This window comes from Idiotropiscis lumnitzeri, chromosome 3, assembly GCF_059441095.1.
Source record: "Idiotropiscis lumnitzeri isolate Australia: NSW breed Sydney's pygmy pipehorse chromosome 3, RoL_Ilum_1.0, whole genome shotgun sequence".
Taxonomy (NCBI): Eukaryota; Metazoa; Chordata; class Actinopteri; order Syngnathiformes; family Syngnathidae; genus Idiotropiscis; species Idiotropiscis lumnitzeri.
Window position 1 is genome coordinate 20,799,886 of NC_142393.1, and position 13,485 is coordinate 20,813,370.

Below are 13,485 nucleotides of genomic sequence, written 5' to 3' on the forward strand. Positions count from 1 at the left end.
TAGGAGAGGATTTTTTTTTTTTTAATGTGCATTTTAGAACATGGCTGCGTTGGTCCAAGTGCTATTTGATGGCTCACTCACTAACAATGTCGTGTAGCCTCCAGTGGCAAGTCAGACAACAGGGGAGCACATTTAGGCAAAGACCAAGTGCTGCTGATCCAAAAGGTATCGAGTGAAGTTGTTGATTGGTCCGATGGCGCTGAGTGACATGGCGTTGTCCCGCCCCCAGAGCAGGTTCGGCCCAAACACCACAGCTAGGTTGCTGTTGGTCATCTTATTCACGTCACTGTTGGCTGTTACCTGTTATAGCACACAGCAGCGCGACATTTAGCAAGTACTACACCATTGTGAAAACTCACAAGATTGATTATTAGCTTTGAAACTCAAAAGGTAAGATACTATAATATGCTATAAAACTGACAACGGCAGGTATGCTATGACAACTTCACATTTTTGCTTCATGAACTGAAACCTGGCTCACATGGCAGCCCCATTCTAGCCTCAAATCTCCCCTCCCGACAATCGCAAAGACACTCCAATTACTGTTGCGGCGCAAAAAAAAAATTCACAACATATTTCTGTCGTGTCTGCGGTGTATGTGAGTTAGTATGCACTCAAGCCATTTCCACTCCTTTGAGCAACACCTTTTCTTTTTTTATTTTAGATAAAAACAAACCACAAACATCAACAATTCCCACTGCCTTCTCATTGTTCGCCAGTTTTTTTTTTTGTTTTTTTTTTTAACAGCGAAGTCACATTTAACCTGGAGAGGTTTTGAGAGATTCCTCATCTAACCTAGGAATATTTATGAATGAAATGACTTTGTGTGTGATCTTTTCACTTTGCCGTGTATCTGGCTGCACACCACACACTGCACTTTCCAAACAGTTTTGTCTGTTATTTCTTTCTCGTTATGTGTGAGCTCAATCAGAGTTTGCAAGTCTGCCGACAATTTTTAAATCTTGCTGTGTGAACCAGGCTTAAGCTTCAGGTCCGTAATCCATTTTTGCTTTCGTAAACCAAAAACCAAAAAAAAAAACCTTGTCTATTTGCTTAGGCATCATCTGATAGCATGTCAGCGCTAAGGGACAGTTGAAGAGAGTAGAGGTGCTTCATTTAGTCCTTAGCTGCTATCTGGTGACACCTCCAGGTAATTATGGTACAGGACAAGTCTTTTTGAGGGATGACAATTACCTGCGGATTTTCAGCATTCTCGGCTACAATTTCTGTGAATAGTGGGGTTAACTTTTGACTGTGAGTTTAAAATGTACCCTTTGCACATACACCATGCATTAAAAGTTAGGGATATTCAGACTGGAAGGCGTGGGAGGTAGATGTCATTCATGGATTATACACCTGTTGTGAATTTTCCCGTTCAGCTCCTTGTTCGACAACATCAAGTTGTGCTGCAAGCACTGAAACATTACAAAGTTGTACATGCGAAATTTTCGACAAGGTCAAATAAAGGTTTACATCGCGCACTACGAAGGTTATTAGTGCAACTATACCTGTGCCAGAAATGTGATTAGGTATCGGAGTGTAGCGTAGTTCTCCTCTGGCAGCGACTCCACCAGTGTCTTCATGACGGTCACCTGACTGTCACTGGGCACAGCTTGACATAAACAAACACCGCAATTAGTGACAACTCCACGCACCCACCCTGCGACATTTCGAATGACGCACGGCAAACCCACAGGCAAAGTTGACAATGTCATTATAGAGCTGGTAGGTCAGCAGTGGCTCGGGCAGTTCCCTCAGGAACGTCTTCAAGATCACGGCCGCCAAATGGACATCTTCCATCTCTCGGAAGTTCACCGCTTCGCCTGTAAAAACGGCAAGCACGTTCAGGAAGCGGTATGAAATAGGATTCAGTTTTGTTTTTATGGCATCTTCCAACAGGTGTCATCTATTTGTGCTGTTGAGTAACCTGGGGCCTCGTGTACAAAGTAATGTGTGGCTTCCATTCTAAAACATGGCCAAATCCAAAATCATTGAATGCCACCCAAAAAAAAAAATAATAAAAAAAAACAAGAATTTGATGCATCTTTATGAATATGCATGAAGCCAAGACAACATCCATGTTCTTTTCTCTTACCTACAGGATGTCATTGTATTTCATTTGGATCTTTGAATGTTAACTACTGAAAGAAAGCCAAGTTCTGGAATCTTCGATTAGCGCCCTTGGCAAGCAGGGGGAGGTCACTTTCTTTCTTAGTATAAAAACACTTCTGCATGCTTCACTGTATTTTGCCCTTATCTTAGAAATGACCTGGTGTTCATTCGTACGTACAGAGTGTCTGATAGGACTAATCTGGAAATGAAGTGCAGCACACGTCTGAAAACGTGTCGCCTGTTCACTGAGCTGAAGGACAGCGACAGCAGCTTTGGGTCTCAACTGGGATGCTTCAATGTTGGTTTTAGTTAAATGCACGTGCAAAATGTTGCCCAGCCCTATCTTAAGCGTTCTCAGTTAAACTTGACCGCTTGACTGGTCTTAAATGACCACAAAAACTATTAATTGATTCTTATTTAACACTCCTTTTAACAGTGGACCATTTCTTCAGAGATGTGGTTCAAAACACAAATCGGCAATGAAAATGGCTGCAATCATGTGTGTGATGTCTGTATGGGGATGTCTCATCTGATGGATGAATATAATCTGAAATAGCCCTTCATAACCTATGGCGGTCACTTTTGACACAGCGTGGATAATGTCAAAAGGTCTTGAAGAAAAAACATAAATTGGACGCAAAATTAACAAGCTTCCTACCTGAGTTATATCTGAGTTGAACCTCTTTCACCAGAGTCACATTAGCAGAACGTCGGAAGATTCCCTCAATCTCCAGACCTGACAAAGATCAAAATTAACTAAAACGAAACTGTTTCAAGCCGCCACTTTGTTTCGGTCGCCATTGAGGTTACCTTGCTCTGACAGGAAGCTTATAGTGTCTCTCATTACCACAGGGACGGCATCTCCATCTGGACTCCTCTTTCTTAACCTGACAGACACACGCGCACACTCCTATTAACTGTAAGGACTTTGACACTCACAAGTGGCATTTGCCATTAAATACAAGAGGTGACTTGCAATTCAAGGGGGACCCCAAAGACCTGGTTCGGGTGAGGGGGACTGCGAGGAGGGGACATAGGAGGCAGGGAAGTTGGCTTCAGGGAGGCTCTCAACTTGTTGTCGTATCTGCAACACACACACACACAAGTCAGATCTGTGTTAAGATCATTTCAGTAATCCAATTTATTCAAAGCCATATATGAATGACAAGTTTTTACTCTTTGACACGGGCTGGAATGATGAGCTGCTCACACTTGACCACGTCCTCCAGTTCACTCAGATAGCTCACGTAGTTGATTTTCCTTCCAAATTTAAAACTACACCAAAAAGACAAGACAAATACTAATAATTTGTTTATAAACAGCACACAAATCCATTTGTGGCGGTGCAACAAAGTACCTGATGATGGGTTTGAAGAGGATCAGCAGGGTCTTGATGAACATGGTGGGATGGACAATATACAAGGCTTTGATATTCTTCTTGTACCTGAAATACAACAACAACAAATGCTTCGAAAAACAACCAGCCAGACAAGTGTGACCCAAGCAAAACGTGATACATCATCTGCCCACGGATGCAAACTCACTTTCTGTCAAACTCCCTGTAAGCATCCCGCAGCCAGCTGAGTGACGGCTTGTTCTCGCTGGTCAGCCCGTGGTGGAAGTAGATCAGGGTGTAGTCGCTTTCAACATACTGGTCCAATGTCCCTTTCAGGTACCTAAGGGACACAACCAGACCGGATGAAAACAGTTGTGATAGAAAGGAAGGACTGCAAGGGCCACATTCTTTACCTTTAATTGATTTACAGTAATAAGAAAGATGCCTAGCAATTGTATATTGTTTTTGTGTATTGCCGCAGTCGGGCAGAACCCTCGTACGGTCAAGACACAGACGTTTTAGGAATTAAAAACAAAACAAAAACTGCCAGATTGCTTCATTTCCATGACAATGCTTTATTCAATTTGCATTTAATTGCTATCATGTACTACCGTGCAAAAAGCCTTTCAATACATCATAAAGGCAAACGGCTGTCCTGCGTCATCTTCACAAACTCATTCTTTGTAAGCCACGTGCGATGTAATCAATGAAACAACTAACCCCGTGTATTAATACGCAAAGGAAACTTAACGTCATGGCTCACGAGGGTCCTTCTGCAACGAAGCATCACAGCGATGGATTTGAACAAAACAAGCCAACTAAAATATATCTAAAGTTAGTATTTGTCATGGTAAAAAAACAAAACAACCTTGACGTTTAATAGAGGTGACAATTATGACACACATCTTCCACGGAACAAGGAAATAGACGCGAGTTTTGCAACACTTTTCAGACATAAGTTGCGGCAATGCGGAAATGTATTTGTTTTATGATAGTGTTATCACTTGAAATGAGTTAAATGGTGAATAGAAATAACAGATAAAGTGAGGACAGACTATGTAGTATCGATTTGTGAAGAAAAATAGGAATGTGACCATATTTGGTGAGAGGGGGTTTCTGCTGGACAGCGATGATAATGCATTTATTTAAGCATCTCGGTGATAAAGCATAAAAATCAAGGATTTTGTTGATTTGGGGGGAGCCAGCAGCCATGCGTCACAAGAGAATATATACATGCACTGAGCATTTCAATTTTTTCTTAACCTGAGAAGCAAGTAAACATTTTGAGCTGTTTTTTTTGCGCTTATTCCAAATTGGCCCCCCCCCTTTTTTTTTTTTTTTAGCTCTAGCACATCCGGTTTTCACAACAAAAAAAAAACATAAATAAGATGAACATGATAAATAATGTAATATTTATGAATTCCATATGTTATGTTCAGCAACAGGTGGAATAATTTTTCTAAAACATCAAGGTAAAATCTGCATTTCAACAACAAAAAAGTTTTAAAAAAAGTCTCAAAAACCTGATGCGCCAAGAATTATTATTATATATATATATTTTTTTTAAATCAGCGTCAAAAATTAATTTTGGGACACATGACGCCATCTCTGATTAACCTTTGCTGTTGACCAGTGTTAATGACCAAAAGCAAGTGTTGAAAATGGCTTTTTGCTTCAACGATCCAAAGTTCATGACTCAATAAAGATGGCATTTTTTGGTTTCCTGAAAAGTTATGGTTTAGGATATGCCAGATGCCAACGATGTGACTTACTCCCACCTCTGCGTCAGTCACAAATTCAAATCATTGTCGACTAATTTTGCAGGCCTAGCAACAAAACTGACTCACATCAGCAGCTTGTGATGGTCCAGTTGGTGCTGGGGGGGCATCCTGCAGGCGTTAAACACGATCACTTTTCTACCAAAGTTGTCGTCGCCTACAAGATGACGACAGAACAAAACAACGATGAGGCGAGGCAAGAGGTTGAGGTCCGCAAAAGATGACCGCCAACCGATACAAGCGACCGGCTGGCCCACCCACCGGCGACTTCAATGATTTGATGCCGGGCGATGTCATAGAAGGGATGGTCCCAGGGCAGGTGGGGGGAACTAGCATCAAAGTGCTGAGAGTCCGTCTCTGATAAAAACACACGCACACATTTAGCACACTTTAAAAATGTTGAAAAATTGAAGACAATATGTTGAAGGTTGATATAATCACGATACAATACACCACGTACATCCATTCTTTTTTTTTTTTTAAACTGGTCGTCCTCCTTAGGGATGCAGTGCGTATTTTACATTTAAATGGGCATTATTGATTCCAGCAATACCAATAAAATGTCACTAAGCGGCAGTACCACACGTACTACACCTCAGTTCCCTCTCCATGGTCTGTCAGGCATCTTGTTTGTCCAGTTCTTACTGAACTATTCTTAGTGAAAAAACAGGATGGATAAAAACAGTTGCCATAAGCAATTGTCCCTCACTCCATTTAAGTCACACGTCCTCAATGGGTGAGTCACTTCATCAATTTACTCAACAACACATTAGTTTGCAAATCAAACATGAATTAACTCCATAAACAAATTAATGTGTAAAAAACACCAGGTCGTCGCCGGGGGTGGGACATTGTGATTTCATAGGAAATAAGACGTGATTATTTGAAAATAAAAAAAAAATAAAAATAAAAAAAAAAAACAACAATTATTTTTCACTATATGAATTAAAATGATCTCATCAATAATTTAAACCAAACGAGCTAAGCAGAGGATGGAGTAAAACTAAAGGTATAACTTATTATCATTAATAAAGAATAAATAATGCAAACAAAAGAATATTATAAACTACAAAGTGCTTATCAAAGTTCTTGGCAATGAACAACACGAGAAATTAGTTTAATGAGTAATAACAAAGTTAAATAATTGTATTGTTAGACAATAATTGGAATCAATTTCATTATTTGAATGTACCCGACACTCGGTACGTAATGGTCACCGCATTATGTCACGAGCATGCTTCATACATGCAATTGTTTCTCATTTCGCTAGCTTGTGGGTTTAATATTAGCGGAACTCCAAAGTGGCCAGTGGCCCCGTACCGGTGGTTGGGGACCACTGCTCAAGGACACTTCAACATGGTCATAAGGCCCGACGATCAAATCCATCTCTGGGTTGGGAGACGACCACTCGACCACTGACCCTGAATGACGTCATCGCTAGACAATACCCATATCTTTGTACAGACGGGCAGCGGGTGTGTCTTGTGAGAAACACTGCACTCCCACAAATATACACCAAGATAAGCATTTTGGAAAACGGATGGATTGCTGGTCAGTGCGCCATCTAACGGTGAAATGCAGGCATTGCAAGGACAAGATGAAATGATTTAATTCTTTTTTTTTTTTTTTTTTTAGTTGGACAAGTTCGGCAGGCCTATTTAGAACACCTCATTATGTACTTAACAGGGGTATTGGCTTTGGCTAACTTTCCTCAGGTTCACAATTATTTATTTTCACACTGGTTAGACTAATTGGTATAAAAGGAGCCTTCACTGTCAAAATCCCAAACGGAAACTGTGTACACATTTAGTATCGTAGGGTAGCATGGCTCTGTGGTCGAGATGTCGTCTCCCAAGGTTGTGAGTTCGATCGGCAGCCCTTGTGACCAGTATCCTTGAGCAAGATACCGAACCCCCAGTTGCTCCTGATGCTGCGTCATCCGTGGGTGGATGAGGAGTCAGTGTGAAGTGCTTTGAGTGCCTTGTAGCTGGAAAATTATTTATATACAAATGAAAGACCATTTACCCGTTATTGTTTTGAATACGCCATGAAATAATACACAAGTGGGCAACAAAACACACCAGTCAGTTGCTTGTCACTCACATGAAAAATAACTGAAACACAAATCTTCTTAATTGGGTATTGTAGCCATGTAAATGCCTGGAGATAAAAGCTGAAAGCTGATCTCTTTCCCTCATTCTCTTTTGATGTTAAACCCTTTGATGCTAAATTACAGCTAATTAAAGGACTTGGGGGTGGGGGCACACTGTTCCACAGATACTTAAGAGGGAGGAGTGTTTTGTATATTTATTTGAGAGCAACTATGATTACAGGAGAGAGCAAATATGAAAAAGCAAAACTGTAACGTCTTAAATTACCTGTGCTTCCCATAAATATGTTTTCTGTGGCTTCAATTCCATTTCAGGTGAATATGTGTAAAGAATTGTATTTGAGAATGCCCCACTCACCCGACTTGCTGAGAGTGGATTCATCTGCCGGCCACTGCTGGTCCTCTAAAGTGGCCAGCTTCAGATGGCCCAACTGTGCAGTTGTCGAGTCCTCGCTCAAATCCACAAGCAGCTCCGAAGACATTGCACACTGCAGGATGGTGCAGTACGCACGCACACAAAGACAGCACTCTTAACACACAAACACACACTAATAGCACATGGGAGTCCTGGAAGAGACAAGTGTTGTCTATAAGATACATATGGCCATGAATCAGTACACTCACAAGAGGTCAAGTTCATTTTATCTGTTCATTAATCCTGCTTTTATGTGCGATGTAATCTTGAGCAGTGCCGTTTTACACCACTGCAAACTACAACCATAATAATATACAGCCCATGCTGTTAAGGCAACACTTCTTACACCTTGCCAATATAAACTAGGGCTGAAGAACATGGTAGAGTGCAATTTTTCTTCAAAGTGCAAAGACCTTCATTTTGGTCGATCGGGACTTGGTAGTGTATGTATACATTCTGATACATGACTAACTGACTCTCCACACTTGTTTGGTACAATTTTATGAAGTTGTCTTAGTGAAAGCTTAAAAGACCTGAATGTCAAAGTGTTTAGTATAAACGCTAATAGTAATCATTAAAGTGTCTATCAAATGAATTCATGGTTCTTTTGATTTTACAACCAAACACTTATGTATAATCCATTAAATCTGATATTCTTTATTGGAATACAGATTCATTTATTGCTTGTGTTTTGTTAAAAAATACATGGGAAGAGGACCTAGCAAACAATAATTATATATTAAATCTCAATTCACAGTATTTTTGTTCAGCTCTAATACAAACTGTCCAATATAATCTTTGTAAAGGCAGAAATTTGGAAAAAGCACATTTGCTGGATCTCATTAGAATCATTCGACTGTGGAGGTGTACAGAGCGAAGTGGCCGTTGACTGAGAGGATCTTGTCCAGTGCATCTACTCTTGTCACACATCTCCCAACCCCCATTAATAACACAATGTGCTCAGCCTCTAGCGTGTGGCATAATGCTGGTTGACAGAACGTTGCTTGAAATAAATGTTGTTACTAACCAGCAGGCATTGGCCATGTCACTGCTGCTGACCAACCAAATACGAGCGCATCTGTGTGGTTGGTCATTCACACCCCTACAACAAACACCAAGCTCACAGCTAAACACACAGATCGTGAGAGATAACTACTGTTAGAGCACCAACCAATGCAATGAAGGACATTTGTGCAGCAAGTTCCTGTTGTATGTGTCTTCCTGGAATTTATTCGGGTGTTTGTTTAAAAACATCAGTTAAAGTGGCAAGGTGAGAAGTTTTCTAAAAAAAAAAAAAAAAAAAAAAAAAGCACCAGGCATTTGAAACATCACACATTCAGGTGTTTTGTCCATATTTTCACAAGGTGACACAGCATTCAAAAGCACTCGCCCACAAGGATATTTGAAAAAAAAGAAATTCTCTGGAACCAATCATCCGATTTTCAAAATTCTTGGGTTTGTAATTCTCAGGCTGATGAGGCGATTCTAACCAGACTTAGCACTTTGCCAGACTGTCATTTTTCATAAATCTTGTCAAGTTGCTAATTAAAGGGATTATTATTATTAAAGGGTTATAAGAGCGCTTATCGATTATAGGGGACAATAATAAATCAATTGACTATTATTATTAATGGAATGAGAGGATTCCATATGTGCCAGTCGTATGAGTAGAAAAATGCCATGTTCCCAAACGGAAGTGATTATTTCTCTTAATAGCATAAAATAAAGTGAGTAAATCAACAGAACCTCCACTTGGTTGCAGTGAAGAAGTGCATTTTAGTTTGAATTGCTTCAAGACATTCATCACTCCATTTTCTATGCTTCTCCTCATTGGGGATGCAAGTAAACTGAAGTCTATTCCAGGCAGTACACACTGGACACGTTCGTTCCACATTCCTCAAACATGCACGCTAACGTCATTGATGAGGACTGTAAATTGTCCATAAATGCGAATGTGCATGGTTGTTTTTGCCTGGGTAATTCTTCTTTCTTTCTTTCCCAAAGTCAGCAAGGCTAGGCTTTATTTCACCTTCAAACCAACAAGGACAAGCATTATAGAAGATAGATGGATGGATGGACACTCTACGAATCAACATCCGGTGCTAACACTGCTTCCTGGTTACGTCTCGATTTTGAAAATGCATTTTTGAAAGCTCAAATCGGAACCAAGTGTCACACACGAGCAGAACCAAATCATGACCAAATCAACACATTTAAATGAGTGACGTCCAATTCCAGTGTAGAAGCTAATGAAGCTAACTTTAGCAGTCCTAGCTTGTAAACACAAGCACAGCTACCATCCTTAAAACGCTACAACCATTGTCCCAGACAACAGACACATCTTTATAAATAAATCTCTACTGAACTCATCCCCCAGTCATGTTTTTTTTTTAAGATTAGCTGTTATTAAAGATAAAAAATAAATCTGATCGTCGCGTATAATTGTCATGTAACCATAACAAATCGCGCAAGCAACATGGAGGCAAATAGCAAGCGACTTCGTCACGTTCACGTTCAAACGTTTACATAAAGAATACGAATCATAACAGACAATAATGCGGTGTTTTTATTCACCTGAAGAGCTTTGTGATGATTTATCTTCGAAGCACTGTGAACACGCACGCACAATCAGCGTTGCACCTTTTCCGTTATTGCGCTTTCAAAATAAACGTTTAACATGTTGTCTTCCGTGTGGACATTTTCAAGACAAAAGCAAAATTATAAAGATGGGTGCGACCTCTCGCGACCAGACAGGGTAATTACACAATTTAAATCGTATAACCCAAAAAGTGACAGAAGATAAATATTTGTATCGGAAAAGAACACAAACACACTCAGACGCATGATTGGGGGAAGAAGTCAACTTTACAGCATCCGGAAGGGGAGATTTTCTTGCTGCACTTTTTAAATGTACTTTGCGTGCGGCGGGAATCAGGGCTTCTTTTATGTGAATACGTTTTTATTTCTCAAATTCACATTATGTATAGCAGTGAACTGTAGTTTATTGTCTCAAAACATTTTTAGTGGGGCAATTTCAAACATTTATGTTCAAAGTGAATATTTATAAATGGGGTTTTAGCAAATCTCAATTAATAATAATAACAAAAAAAGAATAAATAAACAAAGATACGATCTACTGTAATGTAATTCTGAATGCATTTGTTGTGCGGACCTAAAAAAATCAAAATTAAAATCTCAGCACTCCATTGTGAAAACAGACAAATAACATTACTAATATTAAAAATATAGATTATATATTATCATCATCTTATAGGCCACTCCTTTTCACTTCCAGTTTCAGTCTGGCTAGCTGTTTGGTGAATAAGACACTTAAATTGCCTGCTACTTTGAGGTTCAAAATTGTGTACTCTTCACTTTATCCCGGTTAGAGCCAAACTGAAAAGTGAAAAGTGTACTCAATCACCGATGCACTTCCAGTTTCCAAGAACACCATAAATGACATCCTCAAAATAACAGACAAATCCCCAAACCACCTTGCAATCGTTCACAACAAAATGTCATTTCTCATTGATTTACTCAAATTCCAAATGTCTTAGAACACGACTCAAGTGTCTCAGTGCATCTTAAGAAATGGTTATGTACAAGTATCCGACAGTAAGCACAATGAGCCCACATTAAGGACATTTTCCAAATACTAAATTGATCTTGCAGATCTAAAAGTGTTAGTTGATTCTCAGTCAAATGGTTGTGCTTCTCTCCAAAACATGTCAGCATAATTTCATTGTGGCAGTCAGTGTTTCTCAACCTTTTCTGAGTCAAGCACATATTTCACATCCGAAAAAGTCTCACTGCACAACACTTAGCAAAACAATTCACAAAAAGTAGCCATGAAGCGTCATAATATACCTTCTGTCATTGAGTGAAACATTTTATTGTTTTGGCTGTTACTGTACATGGTTGGCATAAATAAATTAAAACAGTTCTTTCTATTAGAAAATATACATTGTTCCTCATAATGATTGACATTGGATAATTTCCCGCGGCACACGTGGTGATCTCTCGCCGCACACTGGTTGAGAATCCCTGAATTACCCAAACTAATGGAGAAAAACTGTAATTCTGGTGTTCCACAATTACACGAGGATATCAGTCTTTGGTTATCTTACCAATTAGCATGGCCTCTCCATATTGTCTAGTCACCCCTACGTGAGATCGATACTTGTCAGAAGTCCAGAACAATTAGCGACACGGCAACATGTTTAGCCACACTATTAGCCAGTGAAAGCTCATTGCTAGCTAGCTGGTGTGGCGTAAGTAGCATTTAGCTTGCGTCAACCTCGGACTACTCGCATGTTGATGACGTGAGCGACACGCATGTGTCCAACACAGCAAAGCTTTTTTGATTCTCAGTTTTGCTATTCAACCTGTTTTGATGAGGCGCAAAATGCTAATTTTGGCTGACAAACTGTGATACAATCCACTTATTCCGAGCCTTGTAATGTGTCTTCTAATTCAGATGGAATGCCTGTTGCATGGGAATTTGAGGCTTTTATTTATCACATTTACATTTTACTTATTGGGTCTTGTCTTAGGACATTCTAGTATCTGAGCAAAATGGAATTGCTGTGTAAAAGCAGTGAGGTTTATTATTTGTCTTTTAAGGAAACTTGAATCTGGGGTTGCAACACAGGATAATGCATGATTGCTAAAAAATATCTGACGTGAAAAAAAGGAGGCGGCTAGGTCACATGAGCGTAATTTTCTATTTTTCTGCAATTGCTGGACTCGCAGTTATGCTGCAGGCTTCCTGGTATTGAGCAACAGAACATGTGGTGACTGCTTAGTTAAGAAGAGGGTGGAAGCATTTCGAGACGAAGCAACTGGAAGAAACATTCCACAAATTTTGGTCTCACTAAGGTAAGACAGAACATTTACACTTCATATGTCTTCTTAAATGGTTTAAGTCGTTTTTTTATGAATGCTGTTCTTTTAACTGTTCAACTTTGTATGTAGACCACATGAATGAGTTTTCTTTTTCAAAGTTGTTTGTGTTCATTTTATTATATTTAAACTTTAATTTACATTTTCTAGTAGAGGTAAACCCAAGTGTTGACTTTGTGCACTTTCTGTATCAGTACTCTGTTTTAAGTTTTCAAAGTAGCTAATGCGTGGCTTTAATTTGCACAACAGTGTAACCTTACAAATCGACTGTGTCAACACATGGCTCATCATTTTTTTTTTTTGCACCATCAGGCTCATAGTTGAGGTTGTGGCTGAGCCTCCTTCTTCTTCTTATCAGTGCGTGCCTTGCTTTAATGTCAAAACGGCAACGTAAAGTTAAACAATGTGTTTTTACTACTGCTTCACTTCATAAATTGAGAATACTGGTACGATTGCGGTTCCCTATACAAAATGCAAATGCTAAAAAAAAAGAATGAAGGCTTTAGAAAAAGGAAGTACCATGAGGGCCAACCACAAAGAATCATAGGACACGCGATGGCACAAAAACAACAAGTGGTCAGGAACATTTTATGCCATTTAAAGGGGAAGTCAAGTCCAAAAGTTGGTTTGCAATAAGATGTCTTACATGACATTATTGTTATTATTTTATTTTTACCCAGCAAGGACATGCCCCCCCCCACGCCAATACCCGCATCCGCAGCCCCAGTGTAGTACCATCCCTGACAGCAACTTTGCTGTTGAATGTACAATGTGGTTGTGTTCAAGCATGTGCCATTTTCAAATACTTTCCTGTTTTTTAATAACAGTTTCA

At 39.6% G+C, this 13,485-nt stretch overlaps 1 protein-coding gene across 3 annotated transcripts; it reads right to left on the reverse strand.

The window, feature by feature from the left end:
* On the reverse strand, positions 1 to 10,451 carry arhgap1 (Rho GTPase activating protein 1). Of its 3 annotated transcripts, none has more exons than XM_088291884.1 (13): positions 10,326 to 10,451; positions 7,695 to 7,903; positions 5,488 to 5,583; positions 5,296 to 5,383; positions 3,657 to 3,788; positions 3,470 to 3,556; positions 3,289 to 3,387; positions 3,089 to 3,196; positions 2,923 to 2,999; positions 2,771 to 2,848; positions 1,695 to 1,823; positions 1,509 to 1,612; positions 1 to 300 (listed from the first exon to the last, which is right to left on the reverse strand). In XM_088291884.1, exons 2-13 carry the CDS (start codon positions 7,816 to 7,818, stop codon positions 133 to 135), a joined length of 1,290 nt encoding a protein of 429 aa, XP_088148010.1. In that variant the 5' UTR covers positions 7,819 to 7,903; positions 10,326 to 10,451; the 3' UTR covers positions 1 to 132. The 3 variants fall into 3 exon arrangements, with proteins under 3 accessions (XP_088148010.1, XP_088148011.1, XP_088148012.1); XM_088291885.1 differs by having other exon boundaries at positions 7,695 to 7,824; positions 10,326 to 10,428; XM_088291886.1 differs by having other exon boundaries at positions 7,695 to 7,865; positions 10,326 to 10,428.
* Positions 10,452 to 13,485: the final 3,034 nt, after the last annotated feature.